Genomic DNA, 27,702 nt, shown 5'->3' with positions numbered 1-27,702 from the left:
AGGTTCAAAATGTTTAATTTACGTAAAAAAAGCCATCGACTGGTTTCTGTGGGGTTGTTAGGTGGGCTTGTAGGCAGTCTGTTGTAGGGCTTCGTTCCAGAGAATCCTTTTCGCGCCCTAATAGTCAATAGAGATGCGATGATTTATTCAAAATAGAAACGATGTCGCAGATGGCGCTAGAGTCGAACTCTATGTTATATCAGTACGTTTGATACGATGACAACTCGATACAATACGTACTAACTAATCGAATGGTGGAAAAATATTTTTAGTGATGGCAACACTCACTCCTTTATATTGTCTATGGCTGATGGCCGACCACGGTGTTTGAAGTCAATGAAATAGATTGATGCACATTGCAATATTATTTTTTTAGTTCATTTCAATAATAAAATTATGTTTTTATAATAAAATCAAGCAAAATCAATGAAACCTTCAACGGACTAACTTATCAAAGGTAAGTCATCGTGAAACGAGACGCAGACGTGGAGTACGTAATTGGTCTCTCATCCCACTTTTTATGTTTTCACACCTATCCTTTCAAAATCCCAGACAGAGCTATTTAGCTGGGATGCGTTTCTGCGCATCCCGCTATCTCTAGTTTGTATAGGTCATCAGTGAGCTAGCCTGGATGGCTGGAGCTGGAAAAAATGCAGAGGTTAGCGAATTTCGCCATAAAGTGTGATAGTGTAATTTTTTTTTCGTATGGACAGATGCAAGTGAATCCTTGTGCGTAGAATGAAAAAAAAAATATTCTCACGCTCGCGGGTCCTTTGTAGTAATTCTTTTTGAGATCACGATTTGAGACACATGTGGTACACTTCCTGTATCGTGTTGGAAATTATATGAGGTCGTTTTATTGTCACGTAGGTATGTCGTTGTTTTTCGTAATATAGTTCGTTGCAGTTACACCGTGCTATAGGCTGTCGATATTTTGTGCAGTGTTAATTTCGTGGTGTGAAAACTTTTTACGCACCTCATATGAATTGGGTTGGCCTTGATTATGACATTGGTGCAGATGGTTTTAATGAGCTTGATGTTGATCTCGGCTGTGACCTTACTCTGTAGCCCCAGCAATTCCTTTCAACTGCCTGCTTATTATGTGCCACTCAGTTGTGTGCCCATCAATCAATAATTGCAACAAGCAAAGGGGACATTTTCTATTGCATTGCATACAGCAAATGTGCAGTGGAGCTGAGCAGTCTTTTTGTTCATTCAACATTTTCTAGCTGATCAATTTGAAGCATTGGTTTGTGTTTTTCAGTCAGTAGTTTCATTAGTAATATCTGTATCATAAGCCCACACCCCATACTTCAAGTAGTGATCTGATAACTTCATCAGATTAATGTTAGGGGTCATTCCATCGTTTCGGGTGTTACGTTCGTACACACATATTCAACAATTTCATGTATTTTGAAATAGTATTTTAATAATGTTAGTGCCTTAATCTGTCCGTTTTTAGTTGTTTTATCTTAATAATAAAGTTTGTACAGCTTAGAATGTAGGATAACGAAAATATGAGTCGAAAAGTGTGCGTTTCGGGCGTTACGAGATTTTGCCTCTATGTTCTGACTGTTGCTGCATTTACTCGAAATTTAGCGAATTTTCTTAAGGAAGCATACCTAAAACTTACAGGCCTTCTAAAGTATGACATTTACAAACCATGTAACATACAATCACTGTTAAATAAAACGTTTTACTATTTTTTTATAATTTTTTTCTTTGTTTCGGGTGTTACAATGGTTCTGTTTCGGGTGTTACGAGTACGAAAATTCAACTCGTTTTATCGATAAGATCGGTGTTTTATTAGTCTCTAGGTACTACAAAATAAGGAGTACAACAAATAAACACAAATAGAGCGAATTCTGGTTTGAAATTACGAAGCAGCTTTTTTTAAAAAATATACAAAGTTCAAGTTTAATTTTTCCTCAGAATATAGCTTTTTCTATTGTTTTTTGGCTTGAAATAGCATTACTTTAATTTCTAATTACGATATTTATTGGAAATGTCAAACATCTACACTTTTTAGCAATACCTTAATTTTAGTGTTAAGTCGATATTTCAAAAAAGTCTTAAATTGAGAAATATGACTCCTTTTCCGATGCCAGCGCTAGTGGGAGGTCAAAGGACCCTCACAGTAATACTTTTTCACTTCTCCAAGCAATATACACACATTATCGACATATAAATAAAAATGTAATACCCGAAACGTTTCGGGTGTTACAGTTTTTAATCAAGAAAGAAACATACTTAATTAGTATCATGCTCAGATATTAGTTACTATTTGAAATCATTACTACCATGACCTTACTTTTACCAAATATTGTTACCCTAATCCATGTGTAAGGTACAATAATAAAACAAATACCTGTTTTTCTGTTTCGGGTGTTACATCGCCGAAGTAACAAGAAAACACACTTAAAACTTGATGATTATACATTTTTTTGGGACTATGACGCTATCTACCAATACTATGATAAATACCCTCAAATCATATAGTGGCAAAACGGTTCACAGGTTGATAGTTTTTTTAAAATCGTATTACCAGTAATTAGAGAGAAAATGATCATTCAGACAGTTGACTTGAGTATAGACTTTGAAGACTAATAACTTAAAAACTACATGTTTCCTTCAGATTTTTTTTGTTGCACATTATAATTTGGAATGTGTACTTTCAAAATTCATCAGATTTAATGCGAAAAGAACATATTTAGTTTTTCACCCTCGGTAACATTTGTCATGGAATGACCCTTAGATTATATTCAATTTAGCACAAGTAATCAGTTACTTTTAATTCAGCATTATCTCTTTAATACTTTTTATTAATTTTGCAAGTCTTATTTATTCTAAAACATTATCATAATTTCTTTGCTCCTTTTTGCAATTATAGTTATTGGCAGAATGTCATCTCTTAAAGTTAAGACAAAATCAAACTTTAATATTATGTGAAGAGTATTTGTAAGTTAATTACATTTTATGAATTAGTGATGAATTTCCCATCAAGTATTCAGTCATGAATTTGAGAATTAACAATCATCAGTTAATTTTATGAGTATGCAAATTAGATGCATCAACTAACTTCTCAAATCTGTCAATTGATCAAATAACCATATTTAATTAAAAAAAAAAGTGTTAATCATAAAATATTTTGTTTCAAAAGTAAATGAAACAATAATTATCACTTAAAATACCAACCATTTACACACTTACAAACAATCCATTGTAATTTGTGCACAAAGCTATCCACTACATGCTGTGCTCTGCTTGAATACGTGATTTCCGCGCCAAATTCCGCGATGTCGTGATAAACTGCAGATTCTTAACAGAAAGATTACTCTTGAATTAAAAAGTGCTTATGTGTTAAACTTCAAACACGTCCCAAAGCCACAATTCTTCCTAGGCTTGTGGCTGTCATAATACTATGTTTAGCTTGCTGGAAATGGATTCACTCAGTTATTAAATGATGTTTCAAAGTAAATAATTGATAGTTCTGATAACATGCATTTTCATTTGAACACACTATGTCAACAGTTAATTGTGCTTACCTTATTACATGGCAGTGACCATCGTGTGCATAAAATAGTGGGTTACTTTCAACAAGGTAAATGAATAGTGTTGGTATGCAATCAAGTGATCCGGTACATTCTGGATTGGAAAAATTACAATACATTTCAGTGTTGATTTAATAAAAACTTGGTTGTAAAATTAGTAATAATTTTATTGATATATCTCAATAGACTATTTGACACCATTCCACAATAATTCGAAATCACAATTTTTAAAAAAGACACTGAACTTCATTCTGGTCTTAAAAACTTAATTAATTTTTAATTACCAGTAAATTAAGATTTTTGGTTGTATTACACCATACAAAATCTATGGGAGAGTCTTGTTTTGACAGTTTTAAAAAGTATATCAATTGATTGGTGGTGTGAACGCGTCTATTTAAATATTATTTTATTGCATTGTTGCAGACATCCCGCCCATGCACCGAGAAATTCGAGACAAGTAACAGTAAGTTCTTTTTTGTTACATCACTTTATTGTGCATTTTTGTGTTATAATTTGGTATTCTTACAAATGTATCTTTTCAGTTCAATATCCACTGCAGGATGGATCCATCATGTTCACAATCCAAGTGTGATATATTTGAGGGGCCCGGCCAGGCGCCCTTCTCCAATGCAGAGAATAAGACTGATAGGCAAGCCAATATGGTAGACAAGGAACTAAACAGTCCAAGTAGTAGTAGGCAGCCGATCGACGACATAGAACGTGAGGATTTTGAGGAGGAGAATCGTATCATCAACCAATGCTCGAGCATGCTGGTGGATGGGAAAAACCCAGCTGCGGGTCACTTCTCAGGCGGCCTGAGCGGCAACTCGAGCCTGGCGTCCAGTTCGGAGGCCATCGCAACAGATCCCATGCCCAACGACTACAGCTTGCCGGGCTGCAGCAAAAGCAGTGACTGTGATGATAGCAATACTACAATTAAGAATATGATTCACTCTCGGAAACCTTACGTGGTGGCGGTGGAGGAGCCTAAAGTCGACTTTATGCAGAAGCTGTTAAGCAGTAATACTCATGAGAAGAAAGACTTCCCTAAAGGGAAAATGTATAAAGCCGACCAAGATCTCGAAAATGAAAGCGGTGCATGCGGTCGGGATGCCGGGGCGGGGATGAGTTCCAATGCGTTGAGCAACAGCCCTCTGTCGGACAGCACCAAAGACTTCAGCGTGCCATCAACGTCCAACGCTGACAAGTTGCTCGGCCTCAGTGACAGCGGTAGAAAGAATGAGCCAGGGAGTTCAAAGTCATCGGTGAGAATTTTTTTGGTGTTTCTTTCTAATGTTGTAAATTAACCCACTTTATACTACCGTCGTTTTAAAACAACACATAGAAACAAAAAATTTTGGAGAATATGTAGGTACTTTTGTTTTTATTTATTTATGTTACTTGACAGGTGAAGGCTTTGTCGACTTAGTCTATGTGGCAAATCTTAATAATTCATTAGGTTTTCCATAATATTTACAAGTTTATTTAGCCATTTTCAACGATGAGTTTTCAAGATAAGTAATAATAATAAGTTGCACACTTTATTGAGATAGTTTATATAAAACGTGATGTTAGTATCATAAACTACATATAAACATCAAATCACACTGATTCAGACGTTTGGTAAGAAGTTATAACGAAAAATAACTGGTGTTGTTTATAAACGCCAGCAGTAAAATGTACTACTTTATCTTTCAAGACATTATTATTTTATTTTTTACTGTAGGACACATTATCAGGCTCTGGAGCTTCATGATTTCGTCGAGGAGCTACAAAATGACGATAATTTTCCAGTACTAGATTGTCTGATGATTATTGATACAGTAGTTAATACATAGATACCTATAAACAATAACAACACAACTAGAATAAAAACAATTACTGAGCAGTGGCTCAGTGGTCCAGTGGCCCCAATAGGATTATTCCACTATGTTCACCTCGGTGATATCACCTGGGTGAAGAAAGTGTTATTTTTCGTGTCCTCATTTCACATCAGAACCATTTCACCCAGATGATATTATCCATATGACTTGATTTGACTAAAGCAGTCGCTTTTGTTCATCTATTTTTAGGGATGAATTCACCCAGGTTTTCGCATTTGTTTACCAGGGTGAATTAATTTCTAGGTGAACAAAGGTTCTAGGTGATCGTTTTAGTCGACGCAATCCACCTGTAAAATGAAGCTAGGTGAAATGGTTCCGAGGTGAGATGAGGACACTAAAAAGACAAATAAATATTTCTATTTCTATTTCACTTTCTTCACCCAGGTGAACAAAGTGGAATGACCCCCCAATAGGCTCCCCGCTCAGCATTTATCCTGACATTCTCGTAAGGGCATGTCAAGAAGCTGGTCTTCCTCGGACGCTCTTGCTTTTGGCATCGCATATCCTGTCGAAGAGACATCGACTCGAGTTTGCTATCCCTCAAAAGGGTGCGTAATGCAGGGAATTACCGTGGTACCTATCAGTTATGCATTTTTACAATTAAAGAAACAAAAGATAATACCAAAAGTAATATTACTCAGTTTTGTCACAAAAGCCAAATAAAATAAAGGATGGTTTTCTTTATGCAATGCATACCTCATAGTAGTGCATTTTACTACTGTTGTTTATAAACGACACCGCTTTTCCGAATTTCCACGAGGGAAATATTTTTTTTCTTATTTTTCCCATGTTATTTGTCAGTTTTTAAGCCTCATATACAAAGATCATTAAGTTTGGAGATAGTAAAATGTTTCAGGAGTATCTGGGTTAATAAGCATTTGTTTAACTACACATTTGTTTTAGGACTACAAGCAGTACTGTGAAGGTGACGATGAATCGGATGATGATATGAATGAGGATACCTGGTGCACTTGCCTGTCGTCTCATGAGGTATGTATTTCAAAGTTTTTAACCCTCTATCTATTTGGTATGAACAAAGTAATAATTTTGTTTTTTTTATTTATCAGGATGATGAAGAGGATGATGAGCCCGATCCAGATGCGGAAAGACTATGGGTAAGTCAAATGTTCAGTAACTTATAACAGTCCCTTAGTGAAAGTTGTTTTAATAAAACGATCAGTTACATCGAACTCTCAGAACATATTTTTATTCAAATTTCAACTTAGGCATTTTTTCTTCAATTCGGACTGATAGATCTTTATAAAAACAGTCCCCCCAAATAGTTTTGATCCTGAAAGAAAATCGTTTTACGTAAACAATTTTCCACCTTGTTTACATTTTAGTCGGGATAATTTATTGAAAATTCCAGGTGAATGGTTGCTCAAACATTCATGAACTGTTACGCCTTACGACATTATTTAAATTCTGCATATATGATCGGGTAATCAGTATCTGTCTCATGTATTATTAATTTAGTTCTCCCGATACATAAACATTGTATTTTGATACGGAATAGGGTAATTGGTGCTGTCCCGTGAGGTAGATGCTGATTCGTTGGGACAGGACACAATATTAGTTTTCTTCAGTAATATAACGTTGTGTCGTTTTACTTGTGGGACGTTTTTGGTTTGCCATGAGTAGAGTAAGCATTTTATCATTGTATTTAGCATTTGGGGGATTTTACTCGACCATTGCTTTTTAAATTATTACTTGATCTTTTTATTATCTCTGTGGTTTATAGGGAAATTGTGGGTCTATGTATTAGTAGGCCCTAGGTTTGGTTTCCAAATGGGATACACAAAATGGGTATTTTTCCCCGCAGAAATAAAAAATCTATAAAATGAAAATACCACATCTCATCACCTGCCACGTTATCACCAAGTGGGTGTAAATATTGCATAAGGAGAAACTGCCTCATCAAATTCAGGAAAAAAATGGTGCTGACTCTGTTTTTTATACATTTTGCTTATTTCGTCTTTGATGTCTTGATTGCCTAATCAAATTTTATTTAAGACTGTAATATTTTATTTAACTTTTTAATAAATGAAAAGGAAATACCTAGATGCTGTACAGTATCTCCATTTCCAACGTAGTAAGTCAATTAGCAACAGACGAAAAACGAGAGCACTATATTAGTAATCCTCATATCATATTTATTAATGTAATTGGATTATTTTTAGACGTGCCAGGTTTGATGACATATTTTATGAAGCGACTTACTGAAAATACAGTTATTTTCTTATTCGTTTATTTATAGCAACCTTGCAATTAGGTACTGTAGAATATTTCACTAAGCAGGCATTGTCGTACGTATAAATTCTCTTTTACTTCGTGATTAGTTACTAGGTCTTTTACAAGACAGCTGTAGTTCCCCAGCTTTGATTCATTTGAAGAATGCAACTCAGTAACTTATTAATCCTATGATTAGGGGCATTCTTGAAATTTTAATCAAGAATTGCGCACTGTATCAGGCTGTGACAATTTATTTCATTCTCAATATTGCTAGACCTTATGACAAAGATTTTTTTTGTGAATAGTCTGGAACCTCTGATATTTGACTTAAGTCTTGAAGTAGCAGAAATTCTGCAAATAGGTTTTGCTGCTGTGAGAAATAGTGGGAGAAGCGATTGTTGTAGAAATCTATTAGAACAGGGCTTCAGAAGCCAGCATTTAACCTTCCAATGACCCACTTTGACGTTTGACGTCAATCCAAACCTCATATGCCGTTATAAGTTGCCGCTAGTTATAAAGTGTATCTTGCAGAGGAAGAGACGGTACGAGCCGCCGCCGCCGCAATGCGCCAAGAAGTTCTGCTCCGAAGGCAGCAGGCAAAGCCAGGAGGCCTGGTCTAGGACCCTGGCTGCCGGCATGCCATCCACCAGCTCTATGCAAGGACCTCCGGAGATGGAACAATGGCTTAGCAGGTAGGTGTCTTGAAATGTAACTTGAATCTTTCATGTATAGCTCGCGTAGCAAGAGTTGAGGCGATCAAATTCAAATTCAAATAGTTTATTCAGTACATAGGTAGGCCCTTAGTAGGGCACTTATACACGTCCCAAATATAGCTTGCCCTACCTACGTAACAGAAGCGAAGATTTGTATCGTTTACGTTAGCGTCTTGTATATTCTGAATGACTTGTGTGTTCTGTATTCATTACTGTGTGTATTATGTGTTCGCCTCAACTTTCGTTGCGCGACCTATAATTTTTATTTATTTGAACTTGGCTGGGCGCGCTGCCGCGTTACGACATTTTGTTCTTTCAGAGTAGAAGTAGCTTTAAATGTAGCTCAGTTATAGTGCCACAGAAGTACCATGAGGCATAATTATTAAGAATGAGGACTATCTACCTACACTAATTTTAAGAGGATAGATTTGATTGTTTGTTTGTATTGATGCTCCGAAACTACTGAACCGATTTGAAAAATTATTTCAACACTAGACTCCTACATTATTTCAGATGAACATAGCCACGAAGTTCGCTGTGTCATCTAATTAAAAAAAAGCATTCAGGTTTAACGTTAATGATAGATTTTCAATCTGATAACTAATTCGGCTCCCCCAAAGATTAACCACCCGTTGACACAGATCCAATCATAGCCCAATTAATGTCTAGACACGCCCGCCCCAGCCAGACAGACAGACGCGAATCGATCGATGACACGAGGGTGCGCTGCATCCACGTAAGATGTTGCGTTGTGCAAGTGTACCTGTACATACTGTCCAAGCGCCGCGCTTTTGACTTGTAACCATGTGTGTGGCCATGATTCCCGCGTTTTTTTTAACATTCATGCGAGTTCATCTGTGTGTATTCAGCTATAAATCTATACTCACTAATATTATAAAGCTGAAGTTTGTTTGTTTAAACGCGCTAATCTCAGGAACTACTGGACTGATTTCAAAATTATTTCACCGTTGGTTATGTACGTGATCTCTGAATGCTATAGGCCAGTGTTTTTCAACCTTTTTCATGACACGACCCCCCTTCGCTTTTTTAGAAACGAAAAGATGTTTAGAGTGTTAATTAGATTTCGGATAAATCTGTCTTTATAAGTAATGTTTTTTTACTGAAGTAGTTTTTACGACCTAGACAACATCGACCGAGACACAAGTTGAAAAACACTGCAATAGGCTATTAAGTACCTCGGGCGAAGCTGGGACGGACTGCTAGTATACTGATAGAAGAAAAATTGATAATATCGTAAGTTTCATCTTTTGGAGATTGCATCTCGGTAATCCGAACGGTTGATTTACTTTAAGGTTATTCCAGGGAAACTTATAATTAGCCATACATACTATAAAGTTACTTTAAGCTTTGTTTAGTGTAATGCCGTTGGTTTCTTAATAAAATAAAAAAGGGACACGTAAATAGTTGCAGCACTACGTTCACATCACCATGAGTGTACCATCGCGAGCTCAATTTGTTATAAACCTGTTTTTCTCCGCAGGTTCCAGTCATGGTCGAACAATGAGAAGAACCTGGCCATAGATGCGTTGATCAGCCGCTGTGCAGCCAGCAACGTGCGGTATATGATGGAGTCCATCGAGCCGCTGTTCCAGCGGGACTTCATCTCGCTGCTGCCAAAGGAGCTGGCGCTGGCTGTGCTGGGCTACCTCCAGCCGAAGGATCTGCTCAGGGCCGCGAGGACTTGCCGCTATTGGAGGTAAGTGGACTTCCACTTGAGTGTGATTCCGTTTAGAACTTTAGATTTTGCCGTGTGGTGTTGTGGAGTATTGAGCTATATCCGTTCTTCCCGTGGATGTCGTTAGCGAGTACAGGATAATGCAAACATCCGGCCTTTTACCTTTTAATTAGAGAGCGTTGTCCTCCTGCAGTTAGACTAAATAATGATGATCACTTTGATTCTTTAATTTTACAATTCAAAGACAAGTATTACACTTGTCGCTTTTTCTACAATTTCTACATCTCACGGTGCACCTTTAGAAAGTATAAGAAAGCCGACGCTAATTTAGACAGTTGCCTAAAATGTCACCAAACATATTATGTGTAGAGGTTCAAGGACGATATTATCATATTTCGAGACGAAAAATACTACTAAAGAGTTGTAGAAGGACAAAGGCCCCAACCCGGGCAGTGTTCTTGACACAGATATTAAAATACTGCGGGGGCAAGGGGTGAGTAACATTATGTGCCCCTGAAAATATTCGGCTTATAAGGATGGAGTGGGATGAGATACATTGTCCTGCGTAGTTCAAGGACTGCGGATTATGAAACGACCTAAATATTGGGATACAAAAGTTCGAACTATTGAGTTTCAATGGATTTTTGAACAGTTTCAATCGAGTTTTGAACTTAGTTTCGATTTGGAATAAAATCACAGGATCGAACTCTTGAGTTTAACTTCAATCTAGTTTCAGACTTTGTTTTCTGACTTCCTTTAGATTGATTAGGGCAATATTTCAAGGTCTTATCCCAAGTAGAGTTCAATTTCATATTATTAGTAGTAGAATGCATTTACAGTCTAGATGCAGGCCTGTGATTGGTCTAGAGAAATTCTACTAATCAAATGCCAAGATGCGCAATTGAGTACCAATCGATTGAGTATTGTTTCATTACAAAAGTTTCAGACTGATTGAAAGACGAATCACTTGTTGAAGTGACCCTCATATAGAGATTTTGTCATTCTTCTTCTCAATTACCAAGTAGCATACATGCAAATATGTCAGACACGAGACAACTACACTCGGCGTCAAATAAATCGCACCTCACGCGACAAGCATTTCAGACGTATGCATCCCCACTTCCCACCAATATTGGTACCATTTGAAAGCCTAGTTCTGAACTTCATTTCTTTAAGGAAAAGGTTTTTACCACAAAAATGTGTTTTTAGAATGATCCAGAGTCTCTTCTTAAAGCGACAGGTAGTCCTTGAGACAACTTTTATATGGCTATGAAACTGTTAAATTGGGATTAATCGATATCCATCTGTTAAAGAGGACACGTGAGATCATTATTTGGTCTTATAACCACAAAAATTGTTCTAATTGGTCCCAGAGGAGAGCCCCAAGTGAGGTCTTTTTTCAAGTCACTTGTACCTGTTAATCTATACTTTAATATTATAAATGCGAAAGTAACTCTGTCTGTCTCGCTTTCACGCCTAAACCACTGAACCGATTTTGATGCAATTTGGCAGGGAGATAGTTTGAGTCCCGGGAAAGGACATAGGATAGTTTTTATCCCGGTGTTTGAAACGGACGCGCGCGATAAAGATTTTCTGTGACAGACGCGGGCGAAGCCGCGGATGGAAAGTTAGTTGTTTATAAAAAAAAGGGTAGTATTTAAACGAGTGACTGTAAATTTATGTTGTAAGTGTCAAAAATAATTAATGTGGGCTAAAGAATTACTAAGTGAGCGACTGAGTGCGAGTGACGAAAAATCAAAAGAACAGCAACTTACAAAAAAATATTGTGTTCCTTAAAATACAAAATGAGAAGCTTCATAATATTTGAGCGACCTAATATTTCATTGAGTGTCAACGTTAGGTCCTGCATTTTTTTCAATATTTGGCAAATGCTTTTTTTATACTGAGCGGTATTTTTAACTTTAATGAAGTGTTTCGAATGCAAAAACTACTTTGAAAAATACTATTATGAGCAGCGTATTATGAACCCACATTTAAATAAAAAATGATCTTATGAAATAAATATTTGACGGAACACTATTCTAGTAGCGAAAAAAATAAATCATTAAAATTTAAGGGTAGGTAATCAAATGAAACAATGTATTACGAAAAATGAAATAAATTTGTATTTTCTTAAATCGAATCAACAAAAAAAAACAAAATAAAATAAGTCGCTTCTGTCAACCCAAAAAAAAGTAATCTTATTAATAAGGTTCATTGATTGGTACCTATGAGGATTGAGGAGCTCTACTTACTCATCGTCACTGTAAGATAAGTGCTGGCTTGGACTTAGCGGGCCGACCTCGTTTTCTTTTTTGTCCAATAGGTATCAGTTTTGCTCTTGGTTTGCTTCCAGTGGCGGTGTTGTTAGTTTGAGCCGAATTGCTAGACTCAAAACGTGTTTGCATACATATTTTGTTAAAAATTCGGGACAGTCGCCCCGCCCCCATTCGAATTCGCGCGCTGTAACAATCTGTAGTTTTCATTAATAAAGCGTATCAAAATAAAAAACATGAGACCTCAAATATAATATCAGTAACCAATAATCATTAATAAAGCAGCTCACAAAACTTTGCTTAGAATTAACTTTTTTGTAGTTCGTTCAATAAAACCTCAATTAGAAAAATCTAATGTACCTATCTTCATATTAAAGTTGCCCTCTCTGTATTTCTAGTCGCTCACTTAGTAATTTAGTCGCCCGGATAGTATTTTTATGTCTGAAATGTAATAATCAAAACCCACATTTTGTAAGCTCGTTCTGGATTTTATTATTGATCAATATTCGTCGTTAGTTTGGTAAATTTTTCGCTTACTCAAATTCATACCGCTCAAGGTATTAAAACAGTATGCCATCATCAGTCGCAAAGTTATTTTTTAGTCGCTCGTTTTATAATTCCCCATAAAAAAATAATGTGTTTTTATTTAAGTTTATTTATTGGGCTTTCAAATAACACGAATATTGTTGGGGCACCATGATTGTGTCACAAGAAAAATTAAATGTTTAAAGTTATTGTCGCGGGAGAGGTGCGATTATTTGACGCCGAGTATATGCCACGTGGGGCGTCACGGCCGCCTGCGCCCCTGGCTAACCTTCAGACTTCCCGCCCCAACTGCTATCACGGGCTCCCACCTCTTTCCGTTCAGTCGCGTAATTGGAAGCTACTCGTGCGAACACGTAAACAAACTGTGTCATATTGTATACTAGGTATTTAATAACCTGGTGACACGAATCCCACGATACAGCTTATCCGTCAGTGCTATAAATAACATTTATTCTACGAATGTACTAAGTATCTTGTTCTGAAGTAAGCAGGTTATTCTTTCGACTGAATATACTTATGTAGATACTTTATATGTAACCTATTATGACTGAATGAGATACCCTATGATCTATGATTTTTTCTATTCATTGATTTTAGGCAATCACACTACGATTATTTGCTTTAAACCTGCGCGGGAAATAGTCTCACGCCCTTCGTGGTCTACGCCCCTGTTCATGAACTCAAATCGATACACTGACCTGTACGATACTTGCTTTTGATATATCAGTTAGTGATTATCATACTGCACTTATATGTTTACAAATATCGTACAATATACCTTCATTTCCATGTATGTCTATGCGTATCAAGTTGATCGTATCTCTCTCACGATGACGTACCGGTGTCTATATCGTAAGGAGAGCCCGTTGTCATTTGGTCACAGTAACATGAGTCACTGTAAGTGCAATATCATATTGCATGATTAGCACATACAAATAAATACTCTATCACACACAACATAGCGTTTATATTCGAAAAATTAAACGGTTGCCGACCGGTAGATATTGTGCATTGTTAACGGACACCAAACAAAGGTCCAAAAGCAAAGCAGTCTTGAAAGTCTTCGAAATGCCGTGGACATTGTCCACGCGACAATAGAAGTTCACAGTATCAATATATCATAGCCAATGATGTTTACGTTGATAGATTTTTGCGAAATGGTCTTTTTTGTAGATCATTCAGTGAATAGTATAAATGTGTAGTAGTTGGACATTGAGGAATGCAATTGAAAGAATATATCGACTAACTACTCGATATTGAATGGTTTTTGAGGATAATTTAGTACATAAAGAAAGTCTTTGTTCTTTTCGTATTTGCCTTTTTAAAATAACACACCACTTCCTGCATCTAATATTGATATATGAAAATTATTCAATACGGTTCACGAATTGGATTTGAATGCAAATACACTCCAGACTGCTTGAGCAAGATTTTTAAACGTATCACGTTTATTTTTTTGTGATTGATCACTGGCATTTTTCAGTGATATCACTTTGCACCAACACAGTAACAAATTCAAATAGTTTAATCAGTTCATAGGCCCTTTCCAGGGCACTTATACACGTCCCAAATATAGCTTGCCCTACCACCACTTCGGGACAACATATGGGCTGGTCTGGTGCACTGAAGTGAAGTGGCGGAAGAAACTCAGTCACCTTTGTCAGACTTAACAAATTAAGTATTTAATTGAAATTGCAACTCCGATTTATTTTCTATCTTAATTAACTTGAGTATTACGGAAAGTATCAACCCAGATGCTGTATAAGTTGACTTGTCGCCATTGGTATATGGTCATATATTGGGGTAAATCCGCGAAACAGTAAAAAACTTATGTTCCGATCGATAAAAAAAAACTGTTGTAGTTCTGGTAAATTAAACTTCTGAATAACGATTCATACAAGTTTCCACATAAGGCGCCATGATCCATATTGATTAAATACTTCAAGTTATTTCGATAATCAAGAAAACACGCACTAAACGTCATTACCATCACAGTAAAAGTACTGACCTTTGCCGTTGTCTTTTAATTTTTTTTACTTTACCTATACACAGACCAGATTTTGATTATAAATTTAAAATGTACATATTTACCGTGACAAAATAACAAAATTATATTGAAATCGTATTAGCCAATAAAATGGAATCATGAATTGAAATATTGTCACGAGAAATCGTCATAGCCATCGCGGCAGCATCAAAGGTTCTTTAATGCGGCTGCGACGCGACTTATCCCCGCTTGTGTCCGCGCGTCCCACTCTTCAATTCGTTGCTCGTAACAGAACAGAATGCACGTAAAATTTACGCAGCTCCGAGACTTTTTAAACTCCGAAAACGAGAGACACTCGCAGTTTGTCATCGGCTCGCGTCATTCCCATTTTGTGCGATTTAGTAAGTTTAATATATCGATATTTTTCTAATAATTAGCACTTTGTAGCATGTGATTACAATAAAAAAATGGCGATATTGAGGTGTCCCAATAGTGGTGACAATTATTTTTATATAATTTTAAAATCGTTTTCGTCATTACCATTAACATCATTACCATATCATTTAGGCTTATGGTAATGACACTTTGTATATGGTAATGATGACTATGAATGGTTTCCTAAAAGAACAATGTAACAAAACGTCCCCAGAACTGTAGCACTTTAATACCTACCTTATAATACTATAATTTTATTATATGACAGCTCAAGTGTGACATGCGTGTCTCAGAAAAAAGTTATATCTAAAATAAAAATCCATAAGCAACCCTGAAAAAATACATACAAAATCACTTTTGACCAACTTCAATGGGTATCACGACAGCTTAACCCCGGGACAATTCGACTCCTGTGACAACTCGACCCCTGCGACAACTCAAACCCTGCGACAACTTGATTTTTTTCAACACTCAACACTTTTGACTTACTTCAAATGGTTTCACGACTGCTGGACAGTGGCGGCGTAGCATGGGTTGGCACCCGGGGCATAGCACAGCACAGCACCCCCCCGTCATAAGTCCTTAATGTAAGTAAGTTGGGTATACATATAGCGGGGAGGTAAGACACCCCAAAATGGTCCTCCCTTACGCCGCTGGTGGCTGGACCCTACGACTGCTTAACCCTACGACCACTCGAACCCTCCGACAACTTATACTTGTGACCCTGTGACAAGTCGAACACTGCGACACGTCAACCCCTGCGACTACTCTGAGCATTTATTGTAGATTCTGTTCAGGCATTGATTGATGGAGCTAAATGGTTTACAATAAGTATCATAGTTGTCATCGGGGTCAACTGGACCTCTGTGACAACTCGACCCCTGTGATAACTCGATTAAATTAATTTTAACCTACTTTAAACGAAGGTCGACCCTACAAAAACTTGACCCGGACAACTCGACCCCTACGACAAGTCCAAAATATTCAACTATGATACTTATTGTAAACCATTTAGCTCCATCAATCAATGCCTGAACTGTATCTACAATAAATGCTCAGAGTAGTCGCAGGGGTTGACGTGTCGCAGTGTTCGACTTGTCACAGGGTCACAAGTGTAAGTTGTCGGAGGGTTCGAGTGGTCGTAGGGTTAAGCAGTCGTAGGGTCCAGCCACCAGCGGCGTAAGGGAGGACCATTTTGGGGTGTCTTACCTCCCCGTATACCCAACTTACTTACATTAAGGACTTATGACGGGGGGTGCTGTGCTGTGCTATGCCCCGGGTGCCAACCCATGCTACGCCGCCACTGTCCAGCAGTCGTGAAACCATTTGAAGTAAGTTAAAAGTGTTGAGTTTTGAAAAAAATCAAGTTGTCGCAGGGTTTGAGTTGTAGCAGGGGTCGAATTGTCCCTGGGTCAAGCTGTCGTGCCCTTTGAAGTTGGTCAAAAGTGATTTTGTATGTATTTTTTCAGGGTTACTTATGAATTTTTATTTTTGATATAACTTTTCTGAGACATGTCACACTTGAGCTGTCATAATTATAATAAAATTATAGTATTCCATTCAATTTATTCATTTAAAGATAACAATGATCCACATGGTTAGTAAATGGGTGCCTTATACAACTATGTTAGTAATTTACTTATTATAACATACCACTAATTATCCAACCCGTTCGGTAAGAAGTAGCCGAAGGAAATGTCGGATAATAGGAGAGTCGTACCTCTCCGCCACGGTCTTCAGGATACTGTTGGGGCTCGCCCGTATCCTACTGAGCAACGAGGCAGTCTTCTTGCATAGGACAGCAAAGAAGCCGTCAGTGTGCGACTGAGCAAACATTTGAAGCGAGGCAAGCCCAACAGCATCCTGAAACCGTTGTTATATTGGACCCGAAGGACGCTAAGCGATTTCTGCGAGTACGTGGTCCACAGGTTTCCCGTGTATAGACTCTGACAGTATGCTTTAAACAGAGTGATCTTGACATGGTCATTACATCGGGCAAACCTGCGAGCCAACATATTACACCTTACTGCCAGCGCCCTTCGTTCCCTCTCGATATCAACATGATCTTTAAGGTCATCAGTAACGTAGTGTCCGAGATATTTAAATTTAGTGGCTCTGTTTAACTTTACCCCATTAAGCAAGAGGTCGGGTACCACGTTTGGACATTTACTGGCGGCCTTAAATACCATGTATTCGCTCTTCTTCACAATATACAATAAGCCATGGCATTTAGCATACACTTCACACACACCCACCATCTTTCTGAGAGCCCCCATTGTTGGCGCCAGCAGTACCATATCATCAGCGTAGCTTATGTTGTTGATACAAACACCATCTACCCAGCATCCGATACGCATACTGCTAAGGGCAACAATGAGGTCATTTACGTGTAGGTTGAAAAGCCTGGGAGACGTCAGCCCACCCTGTCTCACCCCGCACTGCAACCCATACTCCTCAGAAAAAACGTTAGCCCATCTTACGCTGTTAATCTGGTTAGCATACCAATAATGGAATATTTGTGATACTTCTGACGGGATGCCCTGCCTCCTCATCTTATCCCAAAGGATGTCATAAGACACAAGATCGAACGCCTTGGAGAGGTCGAGGAAGCATGCGTAAATGAGAGTCCCCTGATCCGTGTAGTACCTGACAGTGTGCTTAAGACTAAGGATGGCGCTCTCGGTCGACAGTCCAGGCTTAAACCCGAATTGAGCATCATGTGATTTTAAATATTTATCTAGTAGAGAGTCAAGCACACTGTCAAGGACCTTTGCCGTGATTGTAGCTAGAGAGATCGGTCGGGTATTAGCATGGTCTATCATATAAGGTAGGTATTAAAGTGCTACAGTTCTGGGGACGTTTTGTCCCATTGTTCTTTAAGCTTTGTTTTTAAATGAGAAGGTTTTTTATTAGTTTACGAAAAGACGTTTTTTTATTCATTTCTTGTATGTTGACTGTTGTGTAAGTCTAAGTAAGAGTAGCTTGGCATATTTTTCAATCAAAATCCTCATTGGTGTAAATATATATTTTTTCTGATTCTGAATAATATTAGGAACGTAAAAAAAATTTAACTAATGTCCGTATTGTTCCAAATTCAATAAATTCATTAAATTATTGAATACATTTACTTTTATTTCCAAACCATTCTTTAATAGGTACGTGCTTAGCTAGGAAAATAACATAGATAAAATTGGTGTTTAGCTGAACAATTATATCTAAATTTTAGTTTTCAAGTTATTTTAATTTAATGTATTACTATAAAATTATATTTCGTCATCACCATTAACATAAGATCATTACCATTTTAATAAAATCATTACCATTGGGAAAACGTCATTACCATTTTGTGAAAAAATATTTGGACGCTTGTTACTTCTAAAATAACGATTGAATCTAAGGGCCTCACACTGATCTAAAAAGCTCATTGCTTAACCTTTCAGTTTAAGCTAGTTTGCACGCATTCCTGTAAAGTTTTTCAAAAAACGTAAAATAAATCTCGCGGAATCAAATCGGCGGATCCACCCATTGGTATATTGATATAATAGCTCTTAAAATGCAATCCTCTCATAGGTTTGGTTATGGTTATTTATTTATACCTTATTTGTTCCTTTGGCTATCAATGGCAATAGGAACTTCAATTGAACGTCTCATTTAAACATTTACTGATTCAAAAGCGATCCAAAACCACGATTACTTGAAAAGTTTTAGGGCTAAGATAAACAGTTTTTAGAAGAAGTTGTGTCTTGAAATTGTCGGCTTAAGAGTAGGCGCACACCGTTGATATTTCGTCGGCCGATAGTTTAGTCGGGCAGTTGATCAGTATGGGCATGTATGGGAGTGCGCACACTACGCCGATTCGATTTGGCCGATTCTTCATACAATTTAAAATCGGGCACAACTATCGGCCAACTAAAAATCAACGGTGTGCGCCTACTCTAACTTATCAGGTGCAGCAGTCACGTAGAATTTAATGGGCATCGTTTCCCCAGGTTCCTAGCTGACGACAACCTGCTCTGGAAGGAACAGTGCCGCCGGATTGGCATCACCACGCTGAAGAAGATGCCTCGATCGCTCCCGCGGTGCGCCAGTCCTTGGAAGGCTGCTTACATGCGTCATTATCTGATCGAGAACAATTGGCTTCACAAGTCAGTCGCCAGCCCCATCGTGATGCGAGGACACGATGACCACGTCATCACTTGCCTCCAGTTCTACGGGAACCGCATTCTTAGTGGAAGCGATGACACCACGCTGAAAGTCTGGTCCGCTGTCACTGGCAAGGTAAGATGTCCTTTATAAAATTTACTTTTTCTGCGATTAATTCTCGTTCGAGTCTGGACTATTTGTGTATTACCAGGCCTGTTCATCTCCGCGAGTTTACATCGAAAACAAAACACGCACGATGGGCCACCTACAGGATACTATTCGACAAGGCCTCACATACGAGCGAACATTGACTCACGCACGCGTATTCATGTGTATGATGGAAGAAAATAAAGAAAATGGTGTACTAAATACTGTGCAGTATTTAACTGCCTAAATAATAATAAAAACACAGAATGTACTTTTTTAAATTGCCTCAAGACACTGAGAGGTAAATAAGTAGTTAATATTATTCATGATAATTCATGCTATAGTCTATCCAATATAGCTTGATTAGAATGACGGCTGTCAAACGAATGTGACTAGTGCTGGGTATGTTTCGTACGGTTCACATAGATGTATCGATAAGTTTTCGAAAAAATGATATAAAAAAATGCACCTAATTTTTCTTCATATCTTTATTCATAAAAATGACAATTATTATTTAAATTTAAAGAGTAAAATTTAAAATTCATGTCAACCCTTGACATGACAATGAAGAATGTTCACTAATTTTGTTTTTTAGCTTTCTGTATTCTCTGTTAAAAATAAAAAATACACGTGAAAGAATTATTTCGATACGTCAATTAGTTTCCAAGATATTGAATTTTAAAAGTGCGGGCGGCGGCCGGCCCGCCATTTTATGCGCGTGACGTCATATTACAGTGACTGGCTCATATTTGTATGGGTGGAATCTTGCAAGCTGAATTAAGACCCACTTCCAGGCAACCGATTAAGCTGAAATTTCGCAAACACGTGATTTGGATGACCATGCAATATTATGATGACATGGAGCTGATCTGATGATGGAGCTGGAAGGTGGCCATAGGAACTCTATAATAAAACGACTTAAATGCATCGAGTTTGGGCTCGTTCGTTTTGTATTGATGAGTATTTTAATTCTATATAGTAATCGGGGTCTAACGATGGAGCTGGAAGGTAATTCGCAATAAAACGACACAATCGCATCAAGTTTGGGTTTAGTTCAATTTTAATTTCTGTGATGGGTCTGGGTGTTAATATGTATAATAAGTTTGTATTTACAAAAAAAAATATATTTAAGTATGTTTATATCCGTTTTCTAGTGAGCGGACGCTGTGAATGTACGTCACACGGGGTCACGTGACCGTCGGCGGGACTCAATATTTAAGCGAACTTTGAATGCCTATAAAATCATAACTACTGGGTATTTTTGAATGAAATAAAAACTAATGTATTTGTAAATGTAAAAGCTTAACTGTAACATAGGTTTCAAGTGATTTTGCATACCTAGTAACATTCTCAATTGTACAACCTAAGTCGTAGTCATTATCATCAGTGTTCTTCAGTGGTTTTTTCCTCTCGCTAGAGGGCGGTGGGCATCTCTTCTAGAGCAACGGTGCTATGAATACCCAAAAAATTACCGGTGATTGATTTCCGATGTTTGATTATTTAAGAATGAAATGTTTTTTGGTTTTTAATAGTGAACATTTAGAAAAACGTATGACTTAAATTAAATATGTTAAAAAATTAGTTAGAAAAAAAATTTGTTAAATATGTTAAAAAAATAGTTTTAATTTAATATGACATTTGTCGATATGTCCCAACACTAACATTTTTGTAACTCGAGATAACCTTGTAGAGACGTCGTTAATACTCTAGCTTGATTTTTATAATTTCGAATTACTACTTATTGGTGTAATTTAACGCTGCATTTACACGAAATTAACATTTTTATTGGAAGCACTGTCGTCGAAAATATTGTTTGTAGGTCAGACGTGTATTATTTCTTGTCCGCCAATATTTAGCTCTCATTGATCGCTACTACAAAGTTATGTCGTTACTTTTGATGGCAGCTGTCATTCTAATCAAGCTATATTGGATAGACTATAAATCATGTATTTCCTCCGCCATTTTCCGCAGTTTGGCACCTCACGTCACATCATTTTACCGAAGTCAGCCCTATAGCTTCGGCGCAGTGCCGATCACTGACGTTTGTCAACAAAATGGTGCTTGACTCTTGAGACAGGCTAAATTACACCATAATATTGTTAATGACATTGAGCATACATTTTTTTAAATACCTTCGCGAAGTAAAACTTCTGTACGTAGTACTTATTATTATTCTGTGGTATTACTATCAGGTCCCATCAGTGTAGATTATAATCATTTGGTGTGCTCATTTTTTAATCATGGGATTTGGCTGGAAATACGCGACGAATACATGACGCTGATAGATGAATGTTATAGCGAAACATTTCTTTGGTTCATTTAATTTCTTAGGAAATTGTACTTATTGTTTATAATTTTTTGTAGTAGAATCCCAGGCAAAATACAGAGTGAAAAGCTTGGAACACGATTTTTGACTTCGTAACTTGGTTTTAACTAGTTAGGAGGTGAACATATCCGCCCGAACCCTTTGAGTCGGGGAAAGTGGAGTCTTGAAGGTCCCATTTTTCGGTACTATAACTATACCAACATGTCTACTTCTACTTTTTGTGCCCAGTTGCTTCCATTTAGCAACAGCGCACATATTATTGGGCGAAAATCGCAGCGACAAGCTAATATGTATAATATGAAATTGACAATCGCGGCGACTTGTCGCCCATTGTGCGCTGTCACTTAAGGTTCTTAACGTTTTTAACGTTTATTCTTTCCACAGTGCCTCCGTACACTAGTGGGTCACTCTGGCGGGGTCTGGTCCTCGCAGATGGTGGGCGATCTGGTGATCAGCGGTTCCACGGATCGCACACTACGCGTCTGGAACGCCAAGTCCGGACAGTGCCTCAAGGTGCTCGCCGGACACACGTCGACTGTCCGCTGCATGCACCTCTATCAGAACAGGTGAGCCACGCACGGTTTATGCACGACGACATTCGTTTGTTTCTTGACGCTACGCTGACCTGCAAAACTTGAGAACAGATTTAAAATCAAAAACATTTTATAACAAATCTCATCAGCTTTCTTTGAAACTGTAGAAAATTAGTAACCTCTTTCAAGTACTTTATATTTCTAAAGTGTATCTTGGGCACTTAAAAAGTTATTTCTTTCAACTTTAAAAGGGTGATACTTGATTACTTTTGCAGGGCAGTGTATGTGTATGATGGTATTTACAGGCCTAGTGCGCATACATGAATCAATGATTGAGGCATGGGACAGGCATGGGTGGATTATGATTGACGTCACAAAAATACCCTCGCGTGCCGTTCCCATCAGTTTTGCGCTAGACTTGTTTAGATTGTACAAAGCAGTTTTGTCTACGACAGTCAAATTGCATTATGTAATTTATCTAGGTTGCGTTTACTTGATAGGTAGGCTAGAAATTACACTAGTAGTTGTGACTGTTTTTGTAATTGTTTATCTTCTTATTCATAAAAACTGAGAGTCATGTAGTAGTGTCAACTGAAACTGTTTTTCTCTTTTTATCACAGTGACATCAACGTTTAACAGAAAATAACAAAGCAATCATTAGTTTACTTTTTATTAAAGCACTTAACTTTTTATGAATAAGTAGAATGATTGCCTGTCCGTTAATTTTTTAATCAGCTACGGCAGTGTTTTTCAACCTTTTTCATGACACGACCCCCCTAGTATGAAAAAATATTTCGCGACCCCCCGACCGCTCGCTTTTTTTTTTCATGCATATTATAATGTTACAAAGATGTTGTAGGGACCGAATATTTCAATCCATGCAACATTTATGCATTTGTATAATTAGATTTCGGATAAATCTATCATTATAACTTTACTGATTCTTTACTGAGGTAGTTTTTTACGACCTTTCGCGACCCCCCTATAGACGCCTGGCGACCCCCCAGGGGGTCGCGACCCACAGGTTGAAAAACACTGAGCTACGGAATGGAAATTTATTAATTACCGATAACCTATTATTCTTATCCTTGCACCTGCACGCACAACAAAACGTTTTTCCACATAGTGTTTGAACAACAATGCTTGCGTAACTCAGCTTTGTCAATACGTTGATAGCGAGACAGCTCAGTTATCTTATTTGCGAATTATATTGCCCAACTCGATAGCCAGTTGTATCATTTGTTTTTATCCTGCTTTACGGCGAATTGTTTACTTTTGCTTAGCGAATGATAATGGCGTTGTTTATTGCCCACGATAATGCGAAGCCTTGGCCTCGACCGCCCACATGGTGGCAAACGACCATGCTACAGTTGCGCGGTCTCATGGCTCAAATTATAGAATTTTGTTAAACATGAAATTAACCAATACCACCATACTCGTTTAATCAAAAACAACGGCACTGTCTTACTTGGTCGTTTTGGCCGGGTTTTCAAAGTATTACTTGTATGTATTGCTTGCGATGCTTGGCTAAGGTGCATAAGCGAATGTTCTTTAGTTCGTGCTGGTTGCATCTGGGTCTTAGTTTGTAGTTACATCATTCCAGTACTCCGTTTTTAATTAGGGTCAGTAAACTGATATTAGAATTAGACAATATCAATGAAATTGTAATACTTAATTTTATTTTGGTTTCTAAAAGTCATGGAAAGTTTTAAGTGTCAAGTCAAATCAGTTTCCTAACACCAATTTAAAACTGCTTGTAGACAATGCAACATTCGATACTGTCTCTAGATGCACTGGTTATCATAAAGTATTGTTAGCGCATGACACGTTTAGATATTCATCGAAACATGAATATGAAAGCTTCAGTGCAAAACTGATAACCTTATCGTGTTGCCGTGCAAAGACGTAACCGTCCGGTTGTTTCAGGGTGGTGTCCGGATCCCGCGACGCTACGCTGCGTGTCTGGTCAATCCCGGACGGGCGCTGCCTGCGCGTGCTCGTCGGACACCTTGCCGCCGTCCGGTGCGTGCAGTACGACGGAAAAGTGGTGGTGTCCGGCGCCTATGACTACTTCGTGAAGGTCTGGAATCCAGAAACTGGGGAATGCCTGCATACTCTCGCCGGACACACCAACAGGGTGTATAGTCTTCAGGTATGGATATAAACTCAGTTATGTATATTTCATTCACATTACAAAGGTAGCAGAAAGGCGTTAGACGCAGGCCGCTACCAACCGGTCAACATGGAAATCATTGGAGCAGGCCTATGTTCAGCAGTGGACGTCCTGTGGCCGAATGATGATGATGAGATACATTGCACGGATGATTCAGGATCGCAGGGCTAGAAAGACTTGGAGTGGAGATCCTGGAATGACACCTGCGGCAGAGGAAGACCACCTAAAAGATGAACAGATGACATCCGGCAACAAGCTGTTACAACAACAAATGGATACAAGTTCGAAGACGACCCCTAAGGCTGATAGATAGATAGATAGATGTCGATTTTAATGTAACTGAACTTATTTGAACTGAATAATTTATTTATAAGAATTTATGTGATACCAGGGGTTAGCAACTGCTAAAGAGCAAAAAAATGAAATACGACGAGAACGGTTGACTTCATTATACGGTACGTTGACCTAACACATGGTAAACGCGCGGGAGAATTGACACGTTAGATCAGTGTTACCAAGACACAAAAATAGTGAGTCTAACGAGACGATTCTTCTATCGGCACGTTACGTGCGTACGTAATTGTCTGTGGTTAGAAATATTATCTATTATCTGTATTTTAATTTGGCATTTGGTATCCGCAGTTTGATGGCATACACGTAGTGAGCGGATCCCTGGATACTTCCATTCGTGTTTGGGACGTGGAATCGGGACAGCTGAAGCATACACTGACGGGCCATCAGTCCCTGACTTCGGGCATGGAGCTGCATTCCAACATACTGGTGTCAGGCAACGCCGATTCCACTGTCAAGGTGTGGGACATCACTACAGGGCACTGCTTGCATACACTGTCTGGTGAGTTGAGAATGATTTCTATGTAACAACATGGTGGGTATGAAAAAAGGTTGGTTATAGATAATATTTTTTAGCATTTGATATTTGTGAGCGGCAAGAGTATGTAGAAAGGTTGTCTTGTGTGGTTACATGTCTACTTATCTTTTGGATCTTACTAGTTCTTCTAGTCTGGAATATGAATGTCTATTTATAATTTTATTGTTATGTTTGACGGATTGTATTATGGTTGACGGATGTAGTCTAGTATAGTCTATTTGCAGCTTGTGACTGTAGTCTCGGAGACATTTTATTATCTAAGCAATAATTCTGGCGCATAGTAAGTGAATTGGTTTAAATCGTACCAAAGTAACTTGCTTTGACCAAGTTTTCTAGCTTGTTACAAAAGGAACACTACAACAAATTCCAAGCTCCTACAATGTTAACAGCATTGTTGTGTTTCGTCAGTTAGAGGTAAGGTAGCCAATTCCTCCGTGGTTGAGGATTCCGGGTGAAGCTTGCTTCCACCTTCGGCCTGATCGTCACTTACCATCAGGTGAGATACAGGCCAAGAGCTTCCTCGTTGTGGATAAAAAAAATACTGCTGAATCTAACCACCAATTTGTCCACCAGGTCCCAACAAGCACGAATCAGCGGTGACGTGCCTGCAGTCGAGCAACCGCTTCGTGATCACGTCGTCGGACGACGGCACCGTCAAGCTGTGGGACCTGCGCACCGGCGAGTTCATCCGCAACCTCGTCAAGCTAAGCTCGGGCGGTACCGGCGGCGTCGTCTGGCGCATTCGGGCTTCCGCCACCAAGCTGATTTGCGCCGTCGGCTCCCGCAACGGCACAGAGGAGACCAAGCTCCTCGTGCTCGACTTCGACGTGCCCGGCGCGTGCCGCAAGTGCGACGAATAGCATCGACTCAACCGGCGCCTCCTGCGTCGATACGCGAACCTCTACGCGCCGTGGCATTGCTGAAACTCGCGCTTGCAAGTGGGCTGGTGCGACTGTGGCCGCAGACAACTCACAGTCGTGTTTCCCACCCGCGACCCTCCCGAGCCAGACGCTCTGACGCTGTTCCACCAGATCAGGCAGCGGGCGATGCTGAAGCACCGCCAGCGCGCCGAGCAGCCGGCGCCGGATGAGCGCCCGCCTGAACCACAAGCTCAGGCGTAAGCGACAGCCTTCACTAGAGCAGACGTGTGACATTTGCCAAGCGATTTTTTACATAATAGGCTAGTTTCCTAAAAAATTTTTTTTAGTCCGTCATGTTTAATATCAAAAAATATTGGACACATATATTTTTATTTGTCAATCTAACAAATAATTACATAGTTATGGTGCGTTGAAGTTCCGCACGACGTCACAACGTGCGGCACTTTTATGCACGCATTGACGTCACGGGCCTCTTCTTATGAACTTTGGCGCGCTTTATCTCTTTAAATTTTCATCAGTTTGAAAAAGTGAAAAATACGTGTAGAGTATTGTTTGATAAGTTAACTGACGGACTAATTAAAACTCTTGCTTTTTGACCCAGGAAACATCCCTATTCAATGAAGGTTTTCGCGAATGAAAGATCCGCTAGATGGCGGGACGTGGATGTGGGGTCGGACTGCTGCGTGATTGGTGGATTTTGACATATCTGTCAATGTCATGTCAAAAATAACCAATATTGCAGCATCTGGACCTCGCGTCTACGTATTGCCATCTGGCGGATTTTTCATACGCGAAAACCCTCATTACTATTTGACATAATTCAATCACCATTTGACAAATCCAAAAATATATTTATGTTGATATCAATTAATGTATACTCGATTCAAATTGAAATTGACGCAAACACTATAATTTTTGATTTATGTTAATTTGTTCTGTTTGTCGTTTCGTGTAATTTTAATTTTATGTATGCGATCTGTTGATTTTATTGCATAAATGCAATAAAATAAACGATGTTTGCGAGGTTTCAATGTGGCTCGAGTAGGTGTAAGTCAGCGATCCGTTCGGGCTCGGTCACACGCCTGGTCGCACGGCTCGGGCCGGCCCACAACGCAAGCGATCGACAAGCGGCAGGCGCCAGCGACAGCGAGTACTAGTGGAACCCACAAACCACCCACCGCTCCGCTGGTACGATGTGAAAGTGAAAGGACACATTGACATTTTAATAATAATAGTAATCTGTATATCAAAGTGCATTAGCAATTAATTAATCTAATAATGAACACAATTA

At 38.5% G+C, this 27,702-nt stretch overlaps 1 protein-coding gene across 3 annotated transcripts; it reads left to right on the top strand.

The window, feature by feature from the left end:
* The first annotated feature begins 317 nt into the window (after positions 1–317).
* Positions 318–26,697, top strand: LOC135086729 (F-box/WD repeat-containing protein 7). 3 transcript variants are annotated; one of them, XM_063981508.1, is made up of 12 exons: positions 318–457; positions 3,975–4,014; positions 4,094–4,816; positions 6,338–6,424; positions 6,502–6,549; positions 8,198–8,358; positions 9,881–10,096; positions 19,309–19,597; positions 22,320–22,501; positions 24,395–24,620; positions 25,284–25,494; positions 26,104–26,697. In XM_063981508.1, exons 3-12 carry the CDS (start codon positions 4,112–4,114, stop codon positions 26,388–26,390), a joined length of 2,412 nt encoding a protein of 803 aa, XP_063837578.1. In that variant the 5' UTR covers positions 318–457; positions 3,975–4,014; positions 4,094–4,111; the 3' UTR covers positions 26,391–26,697. The 3 variants fall into 3 exon arrangements, with proteins under 3 accessions (XP_063837578.1, XP_063837577.1, XP_063837576.1); XM_063981507.1 differs by lacking the exon at positions 318–457 and adding an exon at positions 519–658 and having other exon boundaries at positions 6,350–6,424; XM_063981506.1 differs by lacking the exon at positions 318–457 and adding an exon at positions 519–658.
* The last annotated feature ends 1,005 nt before the right edge of the window (positions 26,698–27,702 follow it).

Source organism: Ostrinia nubilalis, chromosome Z (assembly GCF_963855985.1).
Source record: "Ostrinia nubilalis chromosome Z, ilOstNubi1.1, whole genome shotgun sequence".
Classification (NCBI taxonomy): Eukaryota; Metazoa; Arthropoda; class Insecta; order Lepidoptera; family Crambidae; genus Ostrinia; species Ostrinia nubilalis.
The sequence above is the reverse complement of the archived record's forward strand: the minus strand, read 5'-3'. Positions and strand labels throughout refer to the sequence as shown.